Raw genomic sequence first — 23248 nt, forward strand, 5'->3', positions numbered from 1 at the left:
AAGTGTAGATAGCGGAGGATAGAAAGAAATCTATTCCTTGATAATATTGAACTTACTCCACCATAATTCATAAAGGTTTCCCAATAAGATCTCACAGATGGTAGTTTTACAAGACCCATAGGAAAAAAAACACCAATAAAAGACTCTATTTCATTCGATGCAACAGAAATATTTGTACCTGAAGACTGGCAACTAAATAAACTAGATTGTTCAGCAATAATCTCTACAAGATTGTCATCAACAAACATTTTAAAATATTCGTATGGAGTGGCAGTTTCATCCGGAATAGGTTCAATAGGTACCTCTCGAAAAGTAATATCACCAATCAAATCATTATCTAGTGGAACCTTTTTCCAAAGTGGTAAACTTGCTTTTTTTTATTTTTTGTTGTTTATTATTTTGGATTGTTTTGGGAGTGGGACTGAAGAGTTGGAATGGAGCATATCATCACCTGTACTACTTTCCTGGGTAAGAGACTCCGATATTGGAAAAATAATGTTGTCATCATGCACAACATTAGTATTGCTTACAACTGCAGTTGAAACATCAGGTTCAAATTCAGAGTCTGACTCACTAAGATCCTCAAACTCACTTTCACCATCAAGAATAAATGCTAGAGCATCTTGAATATTTAATTTTTTATTTTTATTCATCATAAGAAAAACAATATATGTGCATACATATACTACTGTGATCAAAAAGTAAGGTGAATTTTTTTATAAAATGAAAAATCTTTATTTATTCTTCCAAATCTGTATCGTCCCCCTCAAAATAATCCCCCCGGCCCGAAGCATGCCGAAAAGTCCTCGGTAGGGATAGCCTTCAATGCGCGTGCCGATTCACGTTGGATCTCTTCAATAGACTCAAAACGATTTCCCCGGAGTGTTCTCTTGAGCTTTGGGAACAGCCAGAAGTCACACGGTGCTAAGTCGGGCGAATACGGTGGTTGTGGAGCAACATGGGTAGAGTTTTTGGCGAAAAACTCACGAAGAACCAGTGCTGTGTGCGAAGGCGCATTATCGTGGTGCAATATCCAAGAGTTATTGGCCCATAATTCCGGTCTCTTTTTGCAAATAGCTTCACGCAAACGTCGCATAACGTTTAAATAATATTCCTTGTTGACAGTTTGGCCAGTTGGAAGGAATTCTTAGTGCACGACACCACAATAATCAAAGAAAACAGTCAACATGACCTTGATTTTTGAGCGACTTTGACGTGGTTGCTTCGGTCTCGGCTCGCCTTTTTCACGGTATTCACTCGATTGGTCGGTTGTTTCAGGGTCGTATGCGTAGACCCAAGTTTCATCGCCAGTAATAATTTGTTTGTAGACGTCTTGATAGTCAGAAAGCATTGCTTCACACGTTTTAACGCGACGCTCTTTTTCAAAGAAATTGAGAAATTTCAGCACCAAACGTGATTTGAGTCTTCTGAGGCCCAAATGATCCTTCAAAATCGCTTGCACCAACCCAAATGACATTCCAACCATGTCAACAAGGTCTCGAATGGTTAACCGACGATTTGCAAGCACCAATTCTTTGATTTTGTTGATGTGGCGATCATCAATCGAAGTCGATGGTCGTCCGGAGCGTTCCAAGTCATCAACACGTTCTCGGCCTTCTTTGGAGTCTTTGTACCACTTGTAAACATTTTTTTGAGACATAGTCTCTTCACCGAAGGCCTTTTGCAACATTCGATACGTTTCAGCAGCAGAAATATCATTCCGCAAACAAAATTTAATAGCACTTCTTTGCTCAACAAAATTAGACATCGTGAAAATCGCCGAATGCACTTTTGGTACTTCAGAAACAAGCGTAAACAAAAAAAAAAAAATTATGAGTTTGACATGTAATTTGGCGCAAATGTTAATGACACTCCTACCAACTTAAAAATAAAAAAGATTGGATGATTCGAATAAGGCGGGAAGTTTATATTAAAAATTCACCTTACTTTTTGATCACAGTAGTATATATATATATTATACATATATATATATATATATATATATATATATATATATATATATATATATATATATATATATATATATATATATATATATATATATATATATATATATATATATATATATATATATATATATATATATATATATATATATATATATATATATATATATATATATATATATATATATATATGAAGACTCCACGGGAAGAAACGGCAGGGTCACATTTTTTCATTTTGAGATAAATCATTATTAAACTTTTAAACCTTTATAAGTTTCGAAGTTTTAGGAAAATTTAGAAAAACTTTAAATATGCATCAAATCATTTATTTGATTTGAATTCAAATACAAAATATGCTATTGTGGTTAGTAAAGCTAGAAAGTGTAAAAAGTCGAAACTTTCAAAATGTGACCCTGCCGTTTCTTCCCGTGGAGTCTTCATATATATATATATAATTAAATATATATATGTATATATATTATATATATTAACTCTCTTAAATACTTCTAAAACTTATATGTGTTATTAATTTACAATAAAATAAACAAAGAAGCCTTAATATTCATAAAAAAACAGGAAAAAACTTTCTTTGAAAATACCTTGTCTGACAACAATCATTCGATTTTTAAAAAGATGATTTTGATGTGTTTTTAAGTCTTGATTATTCAATTATATTAACCAAGCTAAATCGGATCAACAAAAATATGTTGTAAATATGCTACAAAAGGTATTTTTGAGATCACTGTGTTGACAAGATGGCCATAAAAGGTTTCTGAAGTTATTTAGCAGATCTGCTACACGGGGCGCTCAAGGGTTAATGTTGGCGAAAAACACTTTTTCAACTTTTTTTAATTACCACATTTTCAACGTTGGTATATGTAACGTTAAATAAACGTTGTTTTATAAATAGCTTAAATACGTTGAAAAAGCAGCTAATGTCTAACGTTGATAAACCTTAAACTTTGCGACATTTTTACTGTGATTATTTTCGTACTTTTATTCAACGTTGAATAAAGGCGATTTTTTGAGAAGATAATAAATGTTGAAATTTATACGCTTTTTCAACGTTGAAAATGTAACGTTTAAAAAGCGGTTTATTTTTAACGTTGATAAAGCATAAATTTTGAAACGCTTTTAAAGTGGCTTTTTGCGTAAAATGGTTCCACGTTGAATAAACGTTTTATTTTGAGAAGCTTTCAAGAAGAAGTTTCAATTTACCGCGATTTAGTATACAAAAACGTACATTGATTAAAGGTTGAAAACACGTTGTTTTTGTTACTGTAATGCTTTTTCTACCCTGCGACCGGTTTTCAACTTTGATTCAACGCTGACATGTTTGCTGGGAAAAATAAGATATCTTGAAAACATTTACAAAAAGCAATTTAAATACCCGTCTTCAAGGAGACCAAATGAAGATCTCTATAAGTAGTCTAAAATGCGCCTGTGCCGACAGGGTGTAAATGTCTGCAACTAGTTAAAGACGTGTTTAAGACGGCTTTTGTACACGTCTTTAAGACTTCTTTTGACAACCAGTTTAAGAAGTCTTTAAAAAAATCTTAACTAGACGTCTTTCGGAATAACTAGTTTAAGATGTCTTTAATCATAGATGTATAAGAGATGAACGTGTAACGTTATTGTTTTTTTGAAAACCTTGCTAATTGCGCATTGTTTAAAATCTATTGTTTTGAACAATTGAAATTACATTCTCTTAAAGTATGTCGGGTTCGTCAAAAATTTTTGGTCTCGCCTAACCAGTCACATCAACTTGCTATTACTTATCAAAGATAACAGCAAATATACAAGGTAGAAACAGAAAGACAGATTAAAGCAGAGAAAAGAAAAATAACAGATATTGCATCTTTAGAAAAAAGAAAAATTCCGTTAAAAAAGCTCATAGTAATACACAGGTTCAAATAGAAAACGTTGAGTTGAAAAACAGTTATATTTATGAATCAGTGACTTGAATCAAGAAACGTCACCTAAAAATATCAAAGATGCAAGTCAATCTGCTTTCCATCAAGATTTGATCAAATCTAATTACTTTACTCCAAAAATGGCTAATTTAGCATGTGATCCTAAAAAAATTTGGAGAGCCCGACAAAAGGTTATGGTTAAAGCTAGAGTTTCGTCAGAAAAACTAATTGCTGAAATGCCTATCAAATTATTGAAGTATTTGTCAAAGGCATATTTGTAGACGGGAGAAAAGATCCTACTCTAATTTAGATTGAAGATTGAATTACTAAAGCGTTTGTCAAAGGATAGAAAAGCAAGACAACATAAGTATTACTTCTGAACCAGATGGAAGCTATTTGACCCATTACACACCTTCAAAGGGTCTAAACAAACCAGTTTAAAAATCTACAATCGGGCTTTATAACTGGATGGTTCCTTGAGGTATTGATCACAATATAATCGTGATTGGATCAGATTTCTCAAATTCAATGACTGGGTCTGGTAAAGATGACGGATTGTTAACTCATCTGGAGAAGCTTATTGGAAGAAAATGTTTTTGGTCAACTTGCATGCTGCGTATAAATGAGCTACCTTTAAGACACCTAATTGCAAATCTTGATCGGCTTACAAACTCCAAGGATGTATTTAAAGGGCCTATAAGCAAACTAAAATCAAAAGTAAATCAATTAAAACGACTAGTAATGTTTAAACCGATAAGACAGATTGAACCTCTGATTAAAATTCCGGATGACATTTTAAAGTCTATGCCACCCAGCGCTTTACTAAGGTACAAGTTAGTTTCTTGTTTTGAATAAGGTAACTAGAATCCTTCATTTGTCAACAAAAAATGTGGACTTTTTGTCATAGAAGGTGGCTCACAACACTTCAGTCAATCGTTTGGCTTTACGAAAGTGAACATGACTTGTAAGGTGATATTTTGAAAAATTTAAAAGTTCTTTCTCAGTTTATGACTCAAGTATACTTTCATGTGTGGTTTAGAATCAAGGTGAAACGCTCTTTTATTGATGGGCCCCATCATCTAATCAAACTTCTTTATTTATTAATTCGTCAAACAGTCGAAGTTAAGGATGCTGCTACAAAGTTAATTTAAAATGAGGCATTTCATACTCATTCTAAGACTCTTCTTATTTCTCTTCTTGCAAGCTTATCGAATGAAAATAGAACTTTTGTAGTTAGCATGATTCTAAAAGTTAGAGGAGATTCAGAGCAAGGTGATGCAAGTGTAAGAAACCGACAAAAACCAACACTCAACTTTGGTACTGTGATTCTCCTTGAACTCATTTAGTGTTAGTCTGAAACTCACATGGCTCGCTGATTTCTACAGTCTCTTTGATGTAAAATAATAAGACGCACGTCCATCTTTTATACGTACATGTTTTAGTTCCTTCCTTAATTCCTTCTTTAATTACGTCTTTAATTCCAATTGCTGAAAATGAATACTTAGTATTTTCTTTTCTTTTCAGAAATTTTTACTTTTTAATAAAGTTATAATTTTCTTTAAAAAGTTGTGGGTAAAAATATGTCTTCATCAAGAAAAGTTTATTTAAGGAATTGGAGAAAATTAAGTAAATTAGTTTTAGAAGAGCTCGAGACGAAAGTACAGGTGAACGTCAACAAAACTGTGCATAATCTCAAGAGGAACCAGTTAAAGATTCTTTCTATATTAGCAATCAGAGTTGAAGTTGTTTACCTGTGGAAGAAAATATGGAAGTAAAGTCGAACAACTTCCTTGGGTATTGGTCCGACAGTTCTGGTGACAGCAAGTTTTTTAATCCATCCACCAGTAAAAAAAGCCTCTCAGGAGAGCTGGCATCCCGGTGTCTAAAGTTTAACTGTTCCCAAGCAGCTATGAATAGTTTATTCAATATACTTTGAAGACATGGTAACACGCTACCCAAAGATGCAGGAACAATTTTAAAAGTACCACAAGAAGTTTAGTGTGTTTGAAAATGTGGTGCTACATATTACTATTTTGGATTAGAATCAGGCATTAAAAAATTTTTTACAGGATCTGAAAGAGACATATCACTTAGTTTCAGTATTGATGGGCTACCCTTACTTATATAATCCCATACTCAAATGTAGCAAATTCTTTGTGAAATTAGAAGCGGAAAGATTTTTGTAGTGGTATTATACACACGGGAAAGTAAACCATCAATTTTGGATGTGTGTTTAAATTATTTTTTAGAAGAATTGAGTGGTTTAAAATTATCCGGTCTGACAATAAAATCAGTTGTACATACTGCTAAAATTTGAGCTTTTCTCTGTGATGCCTAGAAAGATAATTTTTAAAAGGGACTGTTGCTCATACTGGGTGTTATTGTTGTAAAAGGTACATTATCAAAGGTTCTTGGAAAGGAAGGGTTGCGTTTAATGAAGAACAAGAAATTTGCAAGCGGACAGATTACAATTTTAGCTGCCAGTCGTATAAGCAGCAACAGAAATATAAGTCTCCTCTTATAGCTGCTGGTATTAAATGCGTTTGTGGATTCTACCTTGATTATATGCATTTGATATGTCTTGGGGTTCTTAAAAGAATCTTGATTTATTTCCGTAAAGGTCCCATGACTAGATTATCACTAGCGTATATTTTACAAAATTCTAAGAAACTAATCGAATTTAGAAGTTACATTGTTTGCTAATGATAAGTTTCAACATGGATGGACAGAGAGAGGCGGAAGGAGAAGTCTCAAAGAAACTCACTTTTAATAATGTGTAATTGGTAAGTTTCTTCTAACGCTGCTTTCCAAAAAAACGATGATTTTCTTGACCTATTATTGTTTTATTAATTTTCTCTTTTAAGCGGCTGTCCGAGAGACATATCCAAAAGAATCCGGGAAGTCCATAAATTAATTCAGGGTTTGTTAAAAAACGCACCAGCATCACGAAAATCATATTAAAAATAAAATTAAGACTGTTAAATAATCTTAGATAAGATTATTTAACAGTCTTAATTAGAACTTGCATATCACCACTTTCTAACTTAACAGCTGTTTCCGAGGAGACGTTCATAAATTTGTCACGTTGGTGTTTTTATGACAGCAAGCACTCACCACAATGAAATCGCAAGTTTTTGTTGAAGTTCTTCTGAACATATACTTTTCTTATCTAATAATCAAACAAATAAAGCTTTGCGCTAAAATGGTTGTTTGAAAGACAATTTTTCAAAACTGATTTACACCCTCGAAAGTCTTATGAGGTATTTAAGGTGTTAAATACCAAGAAAATAGTCGGAATAAGAAATTTTTCTAATTTTTGCAGCAGTTTTCTAGAAGATGGAAAACATAACGGTAATTCAAGAAAAATAGCACTTCTTAACATTCAGAGTTGTGGGAAATTTAAAAAAAAATCAGCCATTTTGATTGATTTAAAATTAATAAATTCTTTTCATATCTAAACAAACAAATTATTTGATGGATGAGATTTTGTTTACTTACATCTGAATAAACGATAACTTTGATTTATTTGAAATTAGGTATTTTCAAACAAGAAATACGCTTAGAACGTTTTAAGCCTCTCATTTAAGGTTACTTCCTCGAATAAAAACAATTTCATGGATTTGGTACTTGGTAGAGTTTTTTTTGGGGGTTTAATTACAAATCAAATGCCAAAATTTTTTTACAGTTTGTAGAAAAATTTAAAGAGCAGTAATTGCTTTATTTATGCATTTTTATAATTAATCTATAACCATGTTAATAGCAAAAAAAAAGTTTTCTTACATTTAATATATTACGGAATTTTCTCTTTATTATTGTTAATTTTTAAATTTCTTTGGATTGCCACAATTTTAATATTCAACATCACAGTTATTGCGCTTTGCGTGAGTCCTGCAGTTGTAACTTTTTTTTATTTCTCTTTAGCATCTAAAAAATAATTTTACATTTTGGCGTGAAGTTTCTATTTGACTGCTCTCAAAAATGCAAACTGCATATGGTAAATTTTAAATAGTTTTAACTCGTGGTTTTTAATAGTTCATAATATAGATTATTTAACATCTCAATATTTAGAGAAACCGTTTCCTGAATGCAACAAATCTCCAATAAATCTAAATGAAGTAAAAGTAGGTCTTAATGGTAAGTGTGGGTGTAATAGTTAAGCTATGAATTTTGGCAATAAATTTTGAATGAATTTTTAAAAAAGGATGATACAGTTTCTTGCAAAATTTTCTCCATTTTTGATTACTTAGAGAACGCTTTATATTAATTTTCTTTAAGATTCTGCTCCTCCTGATTATATGCAGTCTCAATTAAATCAATCTCAACCAGGTCAGCATCCACCAGCATATAACAATCCTCAATTTAACCAACCTCCAGGTCAGTGTATGACGGGAATCGTTAATCCTCTGTTTAAGCAATATCCAATGGGAAACTACAACCCTCAATTTAACCAACCTCCAGGTCAATACCCAATGGGAATTAACAATCCTCAGTTTAATCAATCTCAACCTCAATATCCAATTGGAGTTAATTCTCAGTTTAATCCGCAAATGACGATGGGAGGCAATACTTTGGTTAACCAGCCTCAGGTAATGACTTTCACTATGCTCATTCACGTTTGTTATTGAAAAAAAAAAAAAAAATTTGTTTTTTCTTCAGCATATTTTGTATTTATTTCAGTATATTTTGTAATTACTTCAAAGTCTAATCAAGCAAATACTTTGTATTAACTTTAGTCAAACCAAGCAATTACTGTTAATGTGAACCAACCCATAACCACTAACGAAGAAGTTTTTATTGTTGCGCAACCACCAAATCACAGGTCTCTTGCTCTATTTTCCTGCTTATGCTGCATTTGGCCAATTGGTGCGTTGGCTCTTTACAATTCTTTTGAAGTAAGTAAAAGAGTTCAGTAATTTTTCCATTAGTAGTTAAAAAAGTAGTTTAGCAAAAAGAGTGATTGGGGAGATTGGTAGCTACATCATAAATGGTTTTCTAATACAAATACTTTTATTAGTAATGAAAGTTTAACGTATGAATGTGTGGTGCAGCATAGTATTGCACAATTAAAAAGCATTATTACGTTTTATGAGGAGCGTTTTTAATTATTGAAGCCGATATCAAATTTTGCTAATTTGTATTGGTCATTTCCGTGATCCTCACAATGGTTTAAATCGTTTTTTTCATTTCACGAAAAAAGTACAAGCAAGAGAAATACATTTAGGAAAGATAAAGTGAAAGAAATGAATAAAATTGGCAAACACACTTAATTCCAATCAGGGTACCACCCACAACACTCGTTTGGTCACTACCCATATAATCTATTTTTAAAAAAGGTTTCTCAGTTTATGTTTCGTGTTGAAAGGGAAATAATTATAGTTGGTCACACAATTGTTAAAAAATCTTTCTTGAAAAGTTTGTAGCAGGTGTAAAGTTAAGAACATTAACTACTGCTAGATGTTCATTTATTTGCGTTTTGGGTAATTGTTTCAAGACATACTTATAAGTTTTCTAACTATCACACTGAAGGAAAAAGGTGGTTAAGTTAAAAAAATTGGCATTAAAGACTCTATTGAAACAAAAAAAAAAAAACAAGAAAAAAAAAAAAAAAAAAATACAAAGAAGAAGAAGAAAAGACTCCCATATAAATAATGCTTTAAAAGTTCGAAATAATATTTCATTAAAAAAGTTTAATCTATTTACTTTCTTAAAAAACAATTTAATTTATAAACCAGATAGCGTTGATGTTTATTGAAAACCATTAGCAAAAAGCACGAAAATTTTATAAAACACGAAATGTTTAACCATTTTAACTCTAGGTTTTAAACAACACCTGTTCGAAATCAGAAAAATCAGTTTCTCTAAAAAAAATTTATTTGATATCAATAAGAAAGATGATCCTTAAAATGATGTGTTTTTTTAGGTTGATTCAGCATTTACAGATGGAAAATATATCAAAGCAAAAAACGCTTCCGTTGCCGCCTTTAGATATGCACGAATTTCAATAGGATTTGGACTTCTTTTAATATGCCTAGCTGTTGTACTAATTGTTATTTTAACTGAAAATAAGAAATGATTAAAAACCAGAGTAACTGATTTCTTACATTATAATAAAACTAAACAAATAGTATATGATTTATAAAAAGAAGATTATGATTAAGATAAAAGGTTTAACTCCTCAATGAAATCTACTTGAGGTAAAAGCGCTGCATTATAAAACGCTCATCAGATGAAGAAACTAAATTAACTTACGGAAAGTATGAGAACCAATTGAAATAATATACTGATTATTCGAAGAACAAAATGCCATTTGTTGCTAACAAAACATCATTGGTTTCTAATGGTCATAGGAAAATTCCTAAATTGAAACTGCTATGAGATAATGACGTAGCAATAAAATACACTAAAATAATATAGTTATTCAGAGCCCACGCAACACATTTTAAAGTTATGAGGCCACGTTTCACTCCCAGCAGACAAAAAGATATCTAAAATGCATCTAATATACATCTGAAAGCTGGTCTAAAAGACGTTTGAATTCATGTCGTGAATGAACGCTAAATAGATGTCTATCTTATAGATGTCATTTAAATGCATTTTATTCGATAAAAAATAAATAAAATAGATGTATGTTGCACATCTTTTATGCATCTAAAATGATGCACCATTTATATAATAAAATGATTATTTTTATTATCATTATAAATCTTCTTCATATAATTGAAGATGAAGAGGATAATATATAGGAAAAAACAGCTTAATAAGGATGATAATATACATCTAAAAACTAGTCTTCTAGACCAGTTTTTAGATGTATATTAAATGCATTTTAGATATCTTTCTGCCGACTGAGTTAAGTTTAAAAAGTCTTTAAAAAATTACTCAAGTAAAGAAACAATTAGGTTCAAATTTTTGAAATTTATTAAGTAATACTAAAAAACAATAAATGTTTACAATAAAAAGTTATAGTTCTGTTTAAGTCCGCCAACTCGCTGTTCCACGACATCGGTATTTAAAATATAATACAATGTAATCGCATGTAAATAAATACACAAATGCTTTAAGAGATATGTAGAATTATTAAAAAATATGTTTACATAAAATATTTATAATTTTTCACTGGACTTTTCGCTAAGTTTCATAAAAACATCAAAGATATAAGATATGATAAGTTTTTCTGGTACAAAGTATCCTTATTAAGCTGTTTTTTCCTACCCAGCTGTTTTTTCCTACCCAAAACGTTCAAGAAACGTTCGTAGAACGTTAGAAACGGTCGGGCACGTTCTAAGAACGTTCTAATAACGTTTCTAACGTTCTTCAAACGTTCTTGAACGTTTTGTGTTAGCTGGGTATATATTATCCTCTTCATCTTCAATTATATGAAGAAGATTTATAATGATAGTAATAATAATAAAAATACAAATAATAAAAATAAAAATACAAATAATAATAATAATAAAAATACAAATAATAATATTAATAAAAATACAAATAATAAAAATAATAACAATAATAATAATAATAATAATAATAATAATAATAATAACAATAATAATAATAATAATAATAATAATAATAATAATAATAATAATAATAATAATAATAATAATAATAATAATAATAATAATAATAATAACAATAATAATAATAATAATAACAATTATAATAATACTAATAATAATAATAATAATAATAATAATAATAATAATAATAATAATAGTAATAATAATAATAATAATAATAATAATAATGATAATAATAATAATAATAATAATAATAAAAATAATAATAATAATAATAATAATAATAATAATAATGATAATAATAATAATAATAATAATAGTAATAATAATAATAATAATAATAATAATAATAATAATAATAATAATAATAATAATAATAATAATAATAATAATAATAATAATAATAATAGTAATAATAATAACAATAATAATAATAATAATAATAATAATAATAATAATAATAATAATAATAATAATAATAATAATAATAATAATAATAATAATAATAGTAATAATAATAATAATAATAATAATAATAATAATAATAATAATAATAATAATAATAATAATAATAATAATAATAATAGTAATAATGATCGGTATCTGCGCTTTTGCTACAAGTTTTTTGCGCTTTCGCTACGCATATGCGCTTTCGCTACAATTTTGCGCTTTTGATACTCTCTTTTAATGCGCTTTTGTTACATGATTGCGTTTTTGCTACTTAAATGCGTTTTTGCTACCCCTTATTTGCGTTTTTGCGACTAAATTGCGTTTTTGCTACAAGCATGCGCATAAACAAATAATTTCCTCACCATTTTGTAATATACGAAGTGATGATTAAAGCTCTAAAAAACAGAAAGATATTAAAATCAGATATATTTACTATTTTTCTTTGAAAAGTGTATATACCTGATATTAAAATCAGATATATTTTTTTGTAATCTTTATTCATGTCAAAGTCATGAATAAAATGTTGAAAAGCTACGGAAATGTAAGTTGCATTACACTACTTTTTCAAACTTTCAATGTATGTTTATATATAAGTATATATAAGTATATATAAGTATATATATATATATATATATATATATATATATATATATATATATATATATATATATATATATATAATTTTAATAATATATACATGTGTACATATATATTATTATTATTTACAATTGTCTACTCCAAGTGAAAAGTTTAAAAGAAACTACCATAAACAGTTAAAAAAAATCATACCCAAACTTTAAAAACTAATCAGCTTGAAACCAAAAATGTTACCTGTCTTTTTGTCTGGTGTAATCATCACATTGGAGTTTTTTTAGTTTTTATATTATCAAGTAGATGTTCAAAACACTAATAATTTTATTGAAAACAATTTGTTTCATAGATTTTTCACATGAATTTAAGATATAATACTCAATAAGAGATTCATTTGCTTAATTAAAGCGTCAATTTCTAACCTAAATTGCTGCAGGTTGTTTTGAGATCAATAGCCATGGTAATCAACAGTTTGATGATGGAAAACATCAGAGTAGTGACACTGTTATGTAGAGATGCACAGGGCTCTGACTCAATGTATGGCTAAATTGAGTGATACTAAATCTGATGAACTGGAAAACCATTGAATTATTCCCATTTAGTAGGTTTTCTTTTAGCCACTTCTGTGATTTTTTGCTGTATAAGGATGAAATCTGTCATTTTGGAAAACAATATTGACATTTTGAAGGTAAGTATAGCTGGTCTATTGCATAATTTATTTCTCTTGAATATTAAGAGACACATAAGGCATGTGCTATCTTCATCTCTGTTATTCCACTCATAAATATCTTTTCCTCATGACGAAACTTCTTTGACTTGCATTGTAGACAGTAGTTTTACCCAACTAATCTTACTATAATATCCTTAGTGTATTCTACTTTATTGTACTGCAGAGCTTATTGGTTGTCACATGTAGATAAATGAGTAGGAAAGATGATTGCCACTATTAACAATTTAACTTTTACAATATTGAACAGAATAATAAATTACTTAAGTTTTGCAATTCTGTAAAAAACTTTCTCAATTTTTTACTGCTGGCAAATATTATCAGTGTATGTTTTATGTTTCTTAAACTTATGGAAGTTTAAAACTATTGGACTTGAATTATATAAAACTCAAATTTTAAATAGTTAAAGTTGTTAAGATAACAGTAATACCAGCAGGCTAAATTAAAATATTAATGTTGTCTTCTGTTCAGCCTGTACAATTTTGTTACTTTTTAAAATTTATTTAGTATTGATGCAACCTTTTTAAATTTTTGTGGACAATTTATTAATGATTTACCAAAGCAATTGTAGGGCATTTACCAGAGAAATTGCAGGGTAAAAACATGTGTTATTGTGGGGCAAAAACATGTGTAATTGATAGAAAATTCATGTAATGTTTATAAAAAACTTATTCATATCTATTAATACAGAGCTTCAGTATGACTAGGGAGATAAAAATAATCAGACATGGAAAGATTCAGTGAGTTTTTTTATATTATAAATTTTTTTTAATAATAGTATTCTATTTATATTACGTATAAATTCATTTAGGCAGGTGCCACTTAAGTTGATTACACTGCTTATGAAAATTTTATTTGCAGGAAGTTTTTTTAAAAACAAACTTTTTAATTTTATAGAAAATGTGATTATCTAAGTTTCATTAACAGAAATTGTTTTGGTGTGAAGAATTGTCTTTTGTTCTTAGTTATTAACATTCAAATTGATTATGAACATATTGGGAATTTATTACAAAGTATATTTCAAGTAAATTTTTTATGTAATTTAAAAAGGCTACTTAAAACCATTTACAGTGGTGATGAATTCATTTTGTGGAGAGGTCTTTTTGTTATGCTGTTAAATGCAAAAAAAATTTTTTTTAAATGTATGTATATGTATATATATATATATATATATATATATATATATATATATATATATATATATATATATATATATATATATATATATATATATATATATATATATATATATATATATATTTCAAGTAATTATTTTATCTTAATAGCTGCCCAACATTTTAAATAAAATATTCAATATTTGTCTAGTATTTTATTAAGTTTAGCCTCTGAAAAAAAAAGGTTTTCCTAAAGGCATCTGAGATAAGTGAACTTTTAATGAGCATAGTTTGTTAATCAGCCTCTTTTTATAATTAAAGAATATTTTAAGTTTTTTCAAAAGGTCATTTGAGGGTTATGTTAAGTATATATATTTAATGACAAAAATTGAAAATGGAGCTTGTCATTAAAAATATATATATATATTTATATATGTATGTGTATATATATATATATATATATATATATATATATATATATATATATATATATATATATATATATATATATATATATATATATATATATATATATTTATATATATATTTATATAGATATTTGCAATAACTTTCACATAATTCTTTACTATTTATAAAATGATTTTAATTCATCTTTTACTTAATTTGTTATTTTTTTTTGCATTTCATTATTAAATTGATATTTAAGTAAAAGATCTCTAATCTCTCAATATTCATCTTCTAAGTTATTTAACTAGTTCAAAATAGAAAATATAGCCATCATTTAAATGAGCTTAACTTTTAAAGTTGGGTTAGCATCAAAGAAATATAAAAAGTAAGATTTTTTATATGGGAAACTTTAAATATCATTTTGTTTACAAAGTTTTTAAATGGTTATACTATTAGTTCATGCTGAACAATTATTCATGGTTTATATATATAATTTTTTTTTAGATTGTCTTGATAGGTTAAAGAGACTTTGATGTAGTGAATCACTGGTATTTAAAACTGACTGGTTATTTCTTAAAAGATCAGTTATTTAGAAAATGAAAAGTTGAATCAGACTATTTTTTTTTGTTACTCAGTTTTTTCTTCAATAGTGAAAAAATAAGAAAACACTACTTTTTATTTAAACAATACTTTTTATTTAAACACTACTTTTTATTTAAAAGTATAAATTGGTTTATTTCAGACCTTAGGAACATCACAAGTTCATTAAATTCTTTCAGATAGAGTCAGGTGAAAAGTGTCAAGTGTGAAATGTATCTCAACCTGTGCAGCATTATTTTAAAAAGCACCTACAACTTTTTACTTTTGAATATGCAAGCAAAGAAAATATCTATTGTTTAGTGCATATTTCGTTAGTTTTTTGTTGTTGTTGTTGCTGCTGTTGATTTCCTAAAAACCGTTGTGTGACCTAACAAAGTTTTACGCTATAAGAAAGTCCTTATATAACAAATAATAAATTTTGTATATTATAAATAAATATTGTTTTATATGATTATTCCACCAGTATATTTTGTCTTTACATTTTTTATTATACAATATACAGGGTTCCCACAGTCCTGGAAAGTCCTGGGATTTGATGAGTGTCCTGGAAAGTCCTGGAACTTTTCATTTTTTCTCTTAAATCCTGGAAAAGTCCTGGAATTTTTTAAATTCAAGGATTTAAATTTCAAAATTTTTAACCATATTTTTAAGTTACATGGGTTCTATTGTTACAATTTTAAACTAATTTTAAGAGGTTAAATTTTATAGTTCTGATTTATGAATAATATTATAATCAAGTATGTTTTCCCTCTCACCAATGTAACCATATTTTGATTAAGAAAAATATTTCAAAATGTAAAGTATAGAACACAGTTGGTTGCTTCTATTTAATATATTTGTAAAAATGCTTGACATGATAAGAATTATATGATTGATTGAGATTTTTTCATATTTTTAATTTTTAAATTAGTTAAATGTTTATAGCGTAGTTTAAATTGCAGTCAGTTTTTAAAATTGTGTTTAGATTTTTTCAAAATGTTTTTTCTTTTAGTGTAGTAGATTTAAAAAATGCCTAAGAATGAGTGTGCATTTCAAGAAAAATGGTTATATGATGATCAATTTAAACCCTGGGTTCGGAAGATAAATGAAACAATGGCTAAGTGTATCTATTGCTTTAGTAAAATTAATGTTTCTAACATGGGAGAGGCTGCATTAACATCGCACATGAGAAGCATATTAAAAGAAAACCTTTAGAGCAAACCATTAAATCATATTTATCACCTTTAACTTCCCCACCTTCTATTCTAGAAACTTGTTCTGAAGCTATATCACAATCAAGCAATTCAAAAACAATTGATCGATTCTTTATAGGATCATTGGCACTTGAAGCTGAGATACGCTGGGTTTTAAATACTGTTTACTCGAGACATTTAATGAATACCTCATCAAATTCTGGAGAATTGTTCAGAAAAATGTTCCCTGATAGCAATGTTGCAAAGACATTTCAATGTGGTCGAACAAAGGCCGGGTATGTGGCTACATATGGACTTGCTCCATATTTTCGAAGTGAGCTATTATTGACCCTTTCAACTGCTCCATATTACACTATTTCGTTTGATGAATCACTTAATCAAATATTTCAAAAAGGACATATGGATATTTTAGTCAGGTTTTGGAATAAAAAATCTGACATTGTTAATACTTGATATCTTAATTCAGAGTTTATGGGGCAGTCCTCTGCTGAGGATGTTTCAAATATATTTCTCAGTGGTGTATCCGAAATTGACAAAGCAAAGATTTTACAAGTGTCTTCTGATGGTCCCAATGTCAACTTGTTATTTCTCAAAAATTTCAGTGAATAAAGGCAAGAGGAAGAACCAAATCCTCTTATTAATATAGGAACATGTGGTCTTCACACCATTCACGGAAGCTTGAAAGTTGGTGCAAAAGCAAGTGGCTGGAAAATAAATGATGCTTTGAAATCAATGTGGCAATTCTTACACGATTCGCCCACACAGCGAGAAGCTTATGAGAATATTGCTGAAACACTGAAATGTCCACTTCAGTTTTGTGGACACAGGTGGTGCGAAAATGAAAACTGTGGACGAAAAGCTGAATCTCTTCTTGATGGTTACAAAAAATTTGTAACATACATTAGTGGTCTAAAAAAAAGCAAGCTACCTGACGTCAATAATAAAAGTTGGCAGATACTAAAAGCTATGATACATGATCCAATTTTACCAGCAAAATTGAAATTCTTTGAAATGGTATCTGAGAAATTATATGCCTTTCTAAAAAGTTTTCAAACAGATAAGCCCATGGTACCATTTATGAGTGCTATTCTTGGTGACATTATCAAAGACTTATTCAGCTGATTTATTCTCAAAGATGTCTTAAAGAAATGTGATGCACTTTATCAGCTGCTTCAACTTGATATAAATGATAGGAATATTCGAAAACCTCCAGCAGACATTGATATTGGATTTGCTTCTCGTTTAAAACTTGACCAAGCCAATCTAGCTTCTACCGATTACAGAGTAGCATTTAAAAGTTAAGCTGGGGAGTTTTTAGCAGTTCTGTTGGCACATCTTTTTGACAAGTCCCCATTAAAATTTCCATTCTACGCTCTGCTTTATCTGTAAATCCAATCCGAATGGCCATTGATAGCAAGCGAAGTAACTGTGTCAAAATTTTTTCTGTTCTTTTACAAAAATTAGTAAATTGTAATCGTTTGCCAACAAAGTCTGCGGAGCTTACAGAAGAACAATACAAAAAACTATTTGAAATTGTTGACATCAACAAAAGCCCATTTCAAAATTTTGACCTCAAAAATGATCAACTTGACCAATTTTATTCAGACTTCATTGGGAAAAATACAGCTTATGAAGAAGTTTGGAAGGTTTTTAAATTGATCTTTGTGCTCTCGCATGGTCAGTCATTAATAGAACGTGGTTTTAGTATAAATAAGCAACTTTTGGTTCAAAACTTAAAGAAGAAATCCCTTGTTGCTTTACGTATCATTGAAGACCACCTTTCATCTTCGGAAGAAACTCCTGAAAGCATCAAAATTACCAAAGAAATGCAGCAACATGCTAGAAAAGCAAGCAGCTCATACCATGAAGAATTGAGAAAACAAAAATTAAAAAAAGAAAGTGACAATGTGGCGCTACAGCGAAAGATTGTTGATGATGAGTTAAAAGCTTTTCGGGCAAAACGGCGACTTCTTCAAAGTCAAATTGAGTTGTTATCTAACGAGTTGGACAAACTTGCCATAGAGACAGAAAAGAAAAGTGACTTTACGCTTTTAAAAGAGTCAAATAAACAAAAAAAAGTTATGTGAAGCAAAGTGGAAGGAAATTGATGAGTTAGATTTGATTGAAAAAAAGCTGAATAAGAACTAGACAGTATTTTACATCTTCCATGTAAGGCAAGACTGCACTACACTATTTTATACTTTAGGCTTTGTGTTTTATTAGAAAGATTTATGAAAATTTTAGTAAAGTTTTTTATCTTTTTAAATGGTTTGCTTCAAAGTAAATTTTCCGAATTTTTTATAGCTAAATCCTGGAAAGTCCTGGAATTTTTTTTTTGGGGGGAAAATATCCTGGAAAAGTCCTGGAACTTTTTTGCGAAAATCCTGGAAAAGTAGGAAAATGGTCCTGGAAAGTCCTGGAAAGTCCTGGAATTTTGATTCTTTTTTTCTGTGGGAACCCTGAATATATGTTTCAGTCTGTATTAATATACAAATTCAAATATATATATAGTAGAATAAAGTATATTATCGCGCTTTATTATATATATTTTACTATAATATACTTTTAATAATGTTAAATTGCTATTTAATACAATAGATATAATTATTTTAGATTTTTAGTAAAAATATATTTTAATCTCCACTTTTTATAGCTGATTTATCCTGGTTAAAATGGTCACCTCAATCATCACTTACATATCCTAGATATTGGCGCTCGCACATTGGAGCTAGAATTTCTATAGCGAAAAATAGTTTAAGTAATAAAAAAAATTTGATGCATGTATTTGCTACTAGATTTTAACTTAGGGTCTATAAAATATATATAAGTTTCATAAAAAAAAGGATCGTCCATTTCTTTGGAAAACTTACAAGACAATATTCGTAATTTTTGACAATGATATTAGAAAATAGAAATGTCAAAACTCAAAATCTTCTTAAATCACCGTTTAAACAAGCTACTAAACTGATGCAAATAGGACTTGTTGATAACTAACTCTGGGGTTTTTTAATATGTTTGATGCATTTGCGAAAAATTATTTCTATTGTTATCCCAATTGAATTAATTTAGCAAAAGGCTGGGATAATTTTAAAACAATATTTTCTCTGAAGAGTAACTGCATAACAATCCTTTTGCATTATGAAAGACTGATCTCATATGTCAGTTTAAAAATGTGGTCATACATTAGTCGTTTTGTTTAAGTTAGATCATTAGAATACATATATTGGGATTTGACTTACGTATAAAGCTTATGTATAATGCTAGTAATTCAGTTTATTTACTTCTAAAAAACACAGATTTTTATCAAAGGATATAAAATGATGAAATATATGCTGTACTCAAAGCAGATTGCTCCATTTTTAATCACATTAAATGGTGCGCAGAGTGTTTACATTTAACACTTTATAATTTGTCTTCGAGTGAGCCAGCTATGGCCAAAACCACAAATATTCAATATAAATGAAACCTATTTTTTATATTAAAAATTCAAGCATGTACACAAAGCATTACAATAACGGATTTTTTGAAAAGAAAAGTAATTAGTTGAAGCAGTCTAGAGAAGAAAAATCTTAGTAACTTGCCTAATCTATGATTAACTTGCCAAATCTTTGATTAAAAACACCAAGTTCAATATAAATGAAAAAAAAAAAAAAAAAAGCAGCAAGAAGCTTATAAAAGTTTAACCCAATATATTAACTATAGATCATTTTCTTATATACAACATATAAATGGCGCGACTCAGTCAAAGATTTGCAATTAACTAAACAAAGAATAACAAAAGCTGAGAAGTGAAGCTATCAAAAGACTTGATAACTTATACCCTCTCAGTTATTTAGATTCCTTCTTGTATTAAGCATCCGAGAGAGTAACTGTACACAATCGAAATAAAGAATCCATAACTACATGGAAAAAATTCTAAGTCATCGTCTATTGCATATTACATGCTAATTTTGTTTTTTTCTTTATGAAAGAAATAAATGAAAACAAAATTTTATTTGTAACACACTTGAAAACCAATAAAATAGACCGTAACCTGGTGAATAAACATAAAAGCATGAAAAATTTACAAGAACTTTATACTGTCAATGTGTATCTATCTAAATTTGTATCATCATCATAAACTTGCACAGTACGTTTAGCAACTTTAAGACTGATGAACAATAATAAAAAAGATTCCGAAACGAATACTTTTGGATGATGAGAGGGCAATTAAAGAGAAAGAAAGCTTATTTTACAAAATATTTTAAAAAATTGGGTTATTTTATATTCTGGAAGCTCAGGAAACTCAAATAACTAATATAAGGCTAAAAAACCATGTATATATTTTAAGAGATGTACCAGAAAAAATCTGCGCGGACATTATAAAGGATATTTATTTAACTATTGTATTTCGACGTTGAATGTTATATATATTTTGAAAGTACATATAATAATATTATTAAATTTCACATAAGAAAGTTTGTGAAGTTTTGTAGGTGAGAACTCACGCACTTTGCGTTTTACACTCGACATCAGCTTTTGCAAAGTCTTCGGCTGGACTTTCTTGGTAGCTCTAATCCATTTATTTTTAAAGTCTTTAATGCTTTTGGCTTCTTTTACATTGAACCTTAGTTTTCTTTTGACAAGAGCCCAATATCTTTCGATAGGACGTAGTTCGGGACTATTTAGTGGATTGCAGTGTTTTTCAACGAAATCTACTTTATGTTCTTTAAGCAAGTTTAAAGTTGTCCCAGAGTAGTGACATGATGCTAAATCGGGTCAAAATAACGGGTTACCTGTTATTTTGTTCTTAAAAACGGCAAAAGACGTTTCTTGAGGCATTCTTTTATGTATATTTTGGTGTTAATTGTTCCCGTAGTCACAAAACAAGAGCTTCTTTCACCACATTCACAAATTGCTTGCTGTACTAAGAATTTTTCAGCGAATTTTTGCATTCCAATGCATTTATAGTTAGAATTCAGTTTCTTGCAATTAATTGCTGAATAATATTGGTGTCCTGGAAGAGATCGGAAATATGCAGTACAATAAGTTTCATCGTCAATAATCAAACAAGCATATAATTTTTTATAGAGCAGCTTTGAACATCGAATTGCGACATTTTCTTGCTTTTCTTCACGACGAGGAACTTTTTTCTTTTTATAGCCACAATTTCTCTTTACTCTTTGTATAGTGGAAGCACTTGTCTTAAATTTATTCGCTAAAGTTCGAACAGAAATCTCCGGTTTTCCGTCTGAGGCATCTTTCATTTTTTTTTACCAAGATCTCGTCTAACAAAATATTTTTTTCTTCCACTTCCTGATTTTCTTTTGATTGTACCATTGTCCTTAAATGGTTTCACAACGGTCTTCACTGTTCTCAAAGCAATCTGCAGCTCTTTAGAAATTGCATTGTTTGATACACCAGGATTTTCAACTAGGAAGTGCAAAGTTTTTTCTCGCTTCTTATCTTGATTTGATGGCATTTCCATTAAAACTTATTGTTTTAATATCAGAGTTGTTTAAATTTTAGATAATATTAATATGAAGACATTTTAAAACAACTAGCTATTTAAAATGATGCGCGGTTTCCGTAAACACCGCATCAGAATACGCGCAGATTTTTTTTTGTACACGTCTTAAAAAGTTTTATGAAAAATTTTGAAAGAAACTTTTTAAGAAACACCCATAATATATCCTCAAGAATCATTAAAATATTGTATGTGATTCTTATTTTAACAAATTACTCATTTAAAGCTAATTCTAATTAATTTCAAAAATATTGTCATGTTGGGTTCTCTCTCTCTTTAGAGTAAACTCTAGTTATAACAACATCTGTATCATTTCTTTCCTGTATTGTATTTTAATTGAGAAAAATTTTAAAAACTTTCCTAGTGATGTGTTAAAATTCTTTGAAGGACCGATTATAAGAGACTTTGTTTTATAAATAGAAAAAGTTTGTAAATTTCCAGTTGCACTTATTTTTTATGATTAAAATTATTTTATGTTTGTTGATTGGTTTAATATTTTATAGTTATAAGGAACAGGTGAATACTTTAAATATGATAAATATATACCACAATAAAAAAAAATTAGTCAATAGATAAATTTTCTGAGGTAAGAACAAACTAACAAATGGTAACTAAGCAAAGTTTACTGTTGCTATGCAGTTCAGGTGAACCTAGCAACCGGTTGCAAGCTTACAAAAATAAATTGATATTAGATCTGCAATATCAAATTTGATACATTTGGTGATTTAGTGAAGAATGTCATGACTTTTACTAACATTAAAAAGTTGGCTCTCGCTTTGCATCTTAGGTGTTCCCAGCGATCCCAAACAATCGAAACCGAAAAACAAAAAACAAACAATGTCACCATTTGATCCGCATTAAGTCTAGTTAATAAATTTTATAATGATCCATTTAACTCACAAAAAGTTGTTAGTTTTTTGCCTAAGATTACAACTCTAGCTCAATTTTGGCCGATGAAACAAATTTGAAAAGGAATCAGCACAGTATGTCTCTTAGTTAATAACATAATTGGTGACAAAATTTCCGAAGAAAAAGGATTTTCTTATGATTCTTTTTCAAGATTGAGTACTTTTTCTCAAGACATTCTTTTGATTTCTAAAACTTTTTATGCTTAAGTAGTTTAAGCAAATTAGTTTGTAATATTAGGAGATGTATAATTTTGGGAGATATAAAGCGTTTTTGCAAAACGTCTTTAACTGGTTTTCTTTCAGATGTTTTCATTTTTGTTTAAATAGTTTGAAAAAGTTTTCACAAAACA

General features: G+C 28.9%; 3 protein-coding genes, 1 long non-coding RNA gene and 1 pseudogene across 4 annotated transcripts; 4 read left to right on the forward strand and 1 right to left on the reverse strand.

Annotated features, from left to right (window-relative positions):
* Positions 1 to 1147: 1147 nt before the first annotated feature.
* LOC149886279 (protein GVQW3-like) lies at positions 1148 to 1768 on the reverse strand. The gene has a single exon (XM_090094360.1). The coding sequence runs from the start codon at positions 1766 to 1768 to the stop codon at positions 1148 to 1150; it is 621 nt and encodes a 206-aa protein (XP_089950486.1).
* Positions 1769 to 5460: 3692 nt separating this feature from the next.
* LOC149886280 (uncharacterized) lies at positions 5461 to 6117 on the forward strand (annotated as a pseudogene).
* Positions 6118 to 7734: 1617 nt separating this feature from the next.
* On the forward strand, positions 7735 to 9969 carry LOC149886281 (uncharacterized). The gene is made up of 5 exons (XM_090094426.1): positions 7735 to 7874; positions 7949 to 8014; positions 8156 to 8466; positions 8614 to 8772; positions 9801 to 9969. Exons 1-5 carry the CDS (start codon positions 7859 to 7861, stop codon positions 9951 to 9953), a joined length of 705 nt encoding a protein of 234 aa, XP_089950552.1. The 5' UTR covers positions 7735 to 7858; the 3' UTR covers positions 9954 to 9969.
* A 2594-nt stretch (positions 9970 to 12563) lies between these two features.
* Positions 12564 to 14197, forward strand: LOC149886282 (uncharacterized). The gene is made up of 2 exons (XR_016454600.1): positions 12564 to 13908; positions 14066 to 14197. It is a non-coding gene; the product is annotated as an uncharacterized LOC149886282 (long non-coding RNA).
* Positions 14198 to 14866: 669 nt separating this feature from the next.
* On the forward strand, positions 14867 to 18722 carry LOC149886283 (uncharacterized). The gene is made up of 5 exons (XM_090094361.1): positions 14867 to 15076; positions 15196 to 16936; positions 17096 to 17498; positions 17613 to 17781; positions 17832 to 18722. The coding sequence occupies exons 2-5, from the start codon at positions 16665 to 16667 to the stop codon at positions 18569 to 18571; spliced, it is 1584 nt and encodes a 527-aa protein (XP_089950487.1). The 5' UTR covers positions 14867 to 15076; positions 15196 to 16664; the 3' UTR covers positions 18572 to 18722.
* The last annotated feature ends 4526 nt before the right edge of the window (positions 18723 to 23248 follow it).

This window comes from Hydra viridissima, unplaced genomic scaffold (assembly GCF_058129835.1).
Source record: "Hydra viridissima isolate aposymbiotic clone 2 unplaced genomic scaffold, HvirCarnegie_v1 scaffold_7, whole genome shotgun sequence".
Taxonomy (NCBI): domain Eukaryota; kingdom Metazoa; phylum Cnidaria; class Hydrozoa; order Anthoathecata; family Hydridae; genus Hydra; species Hydra viridissima.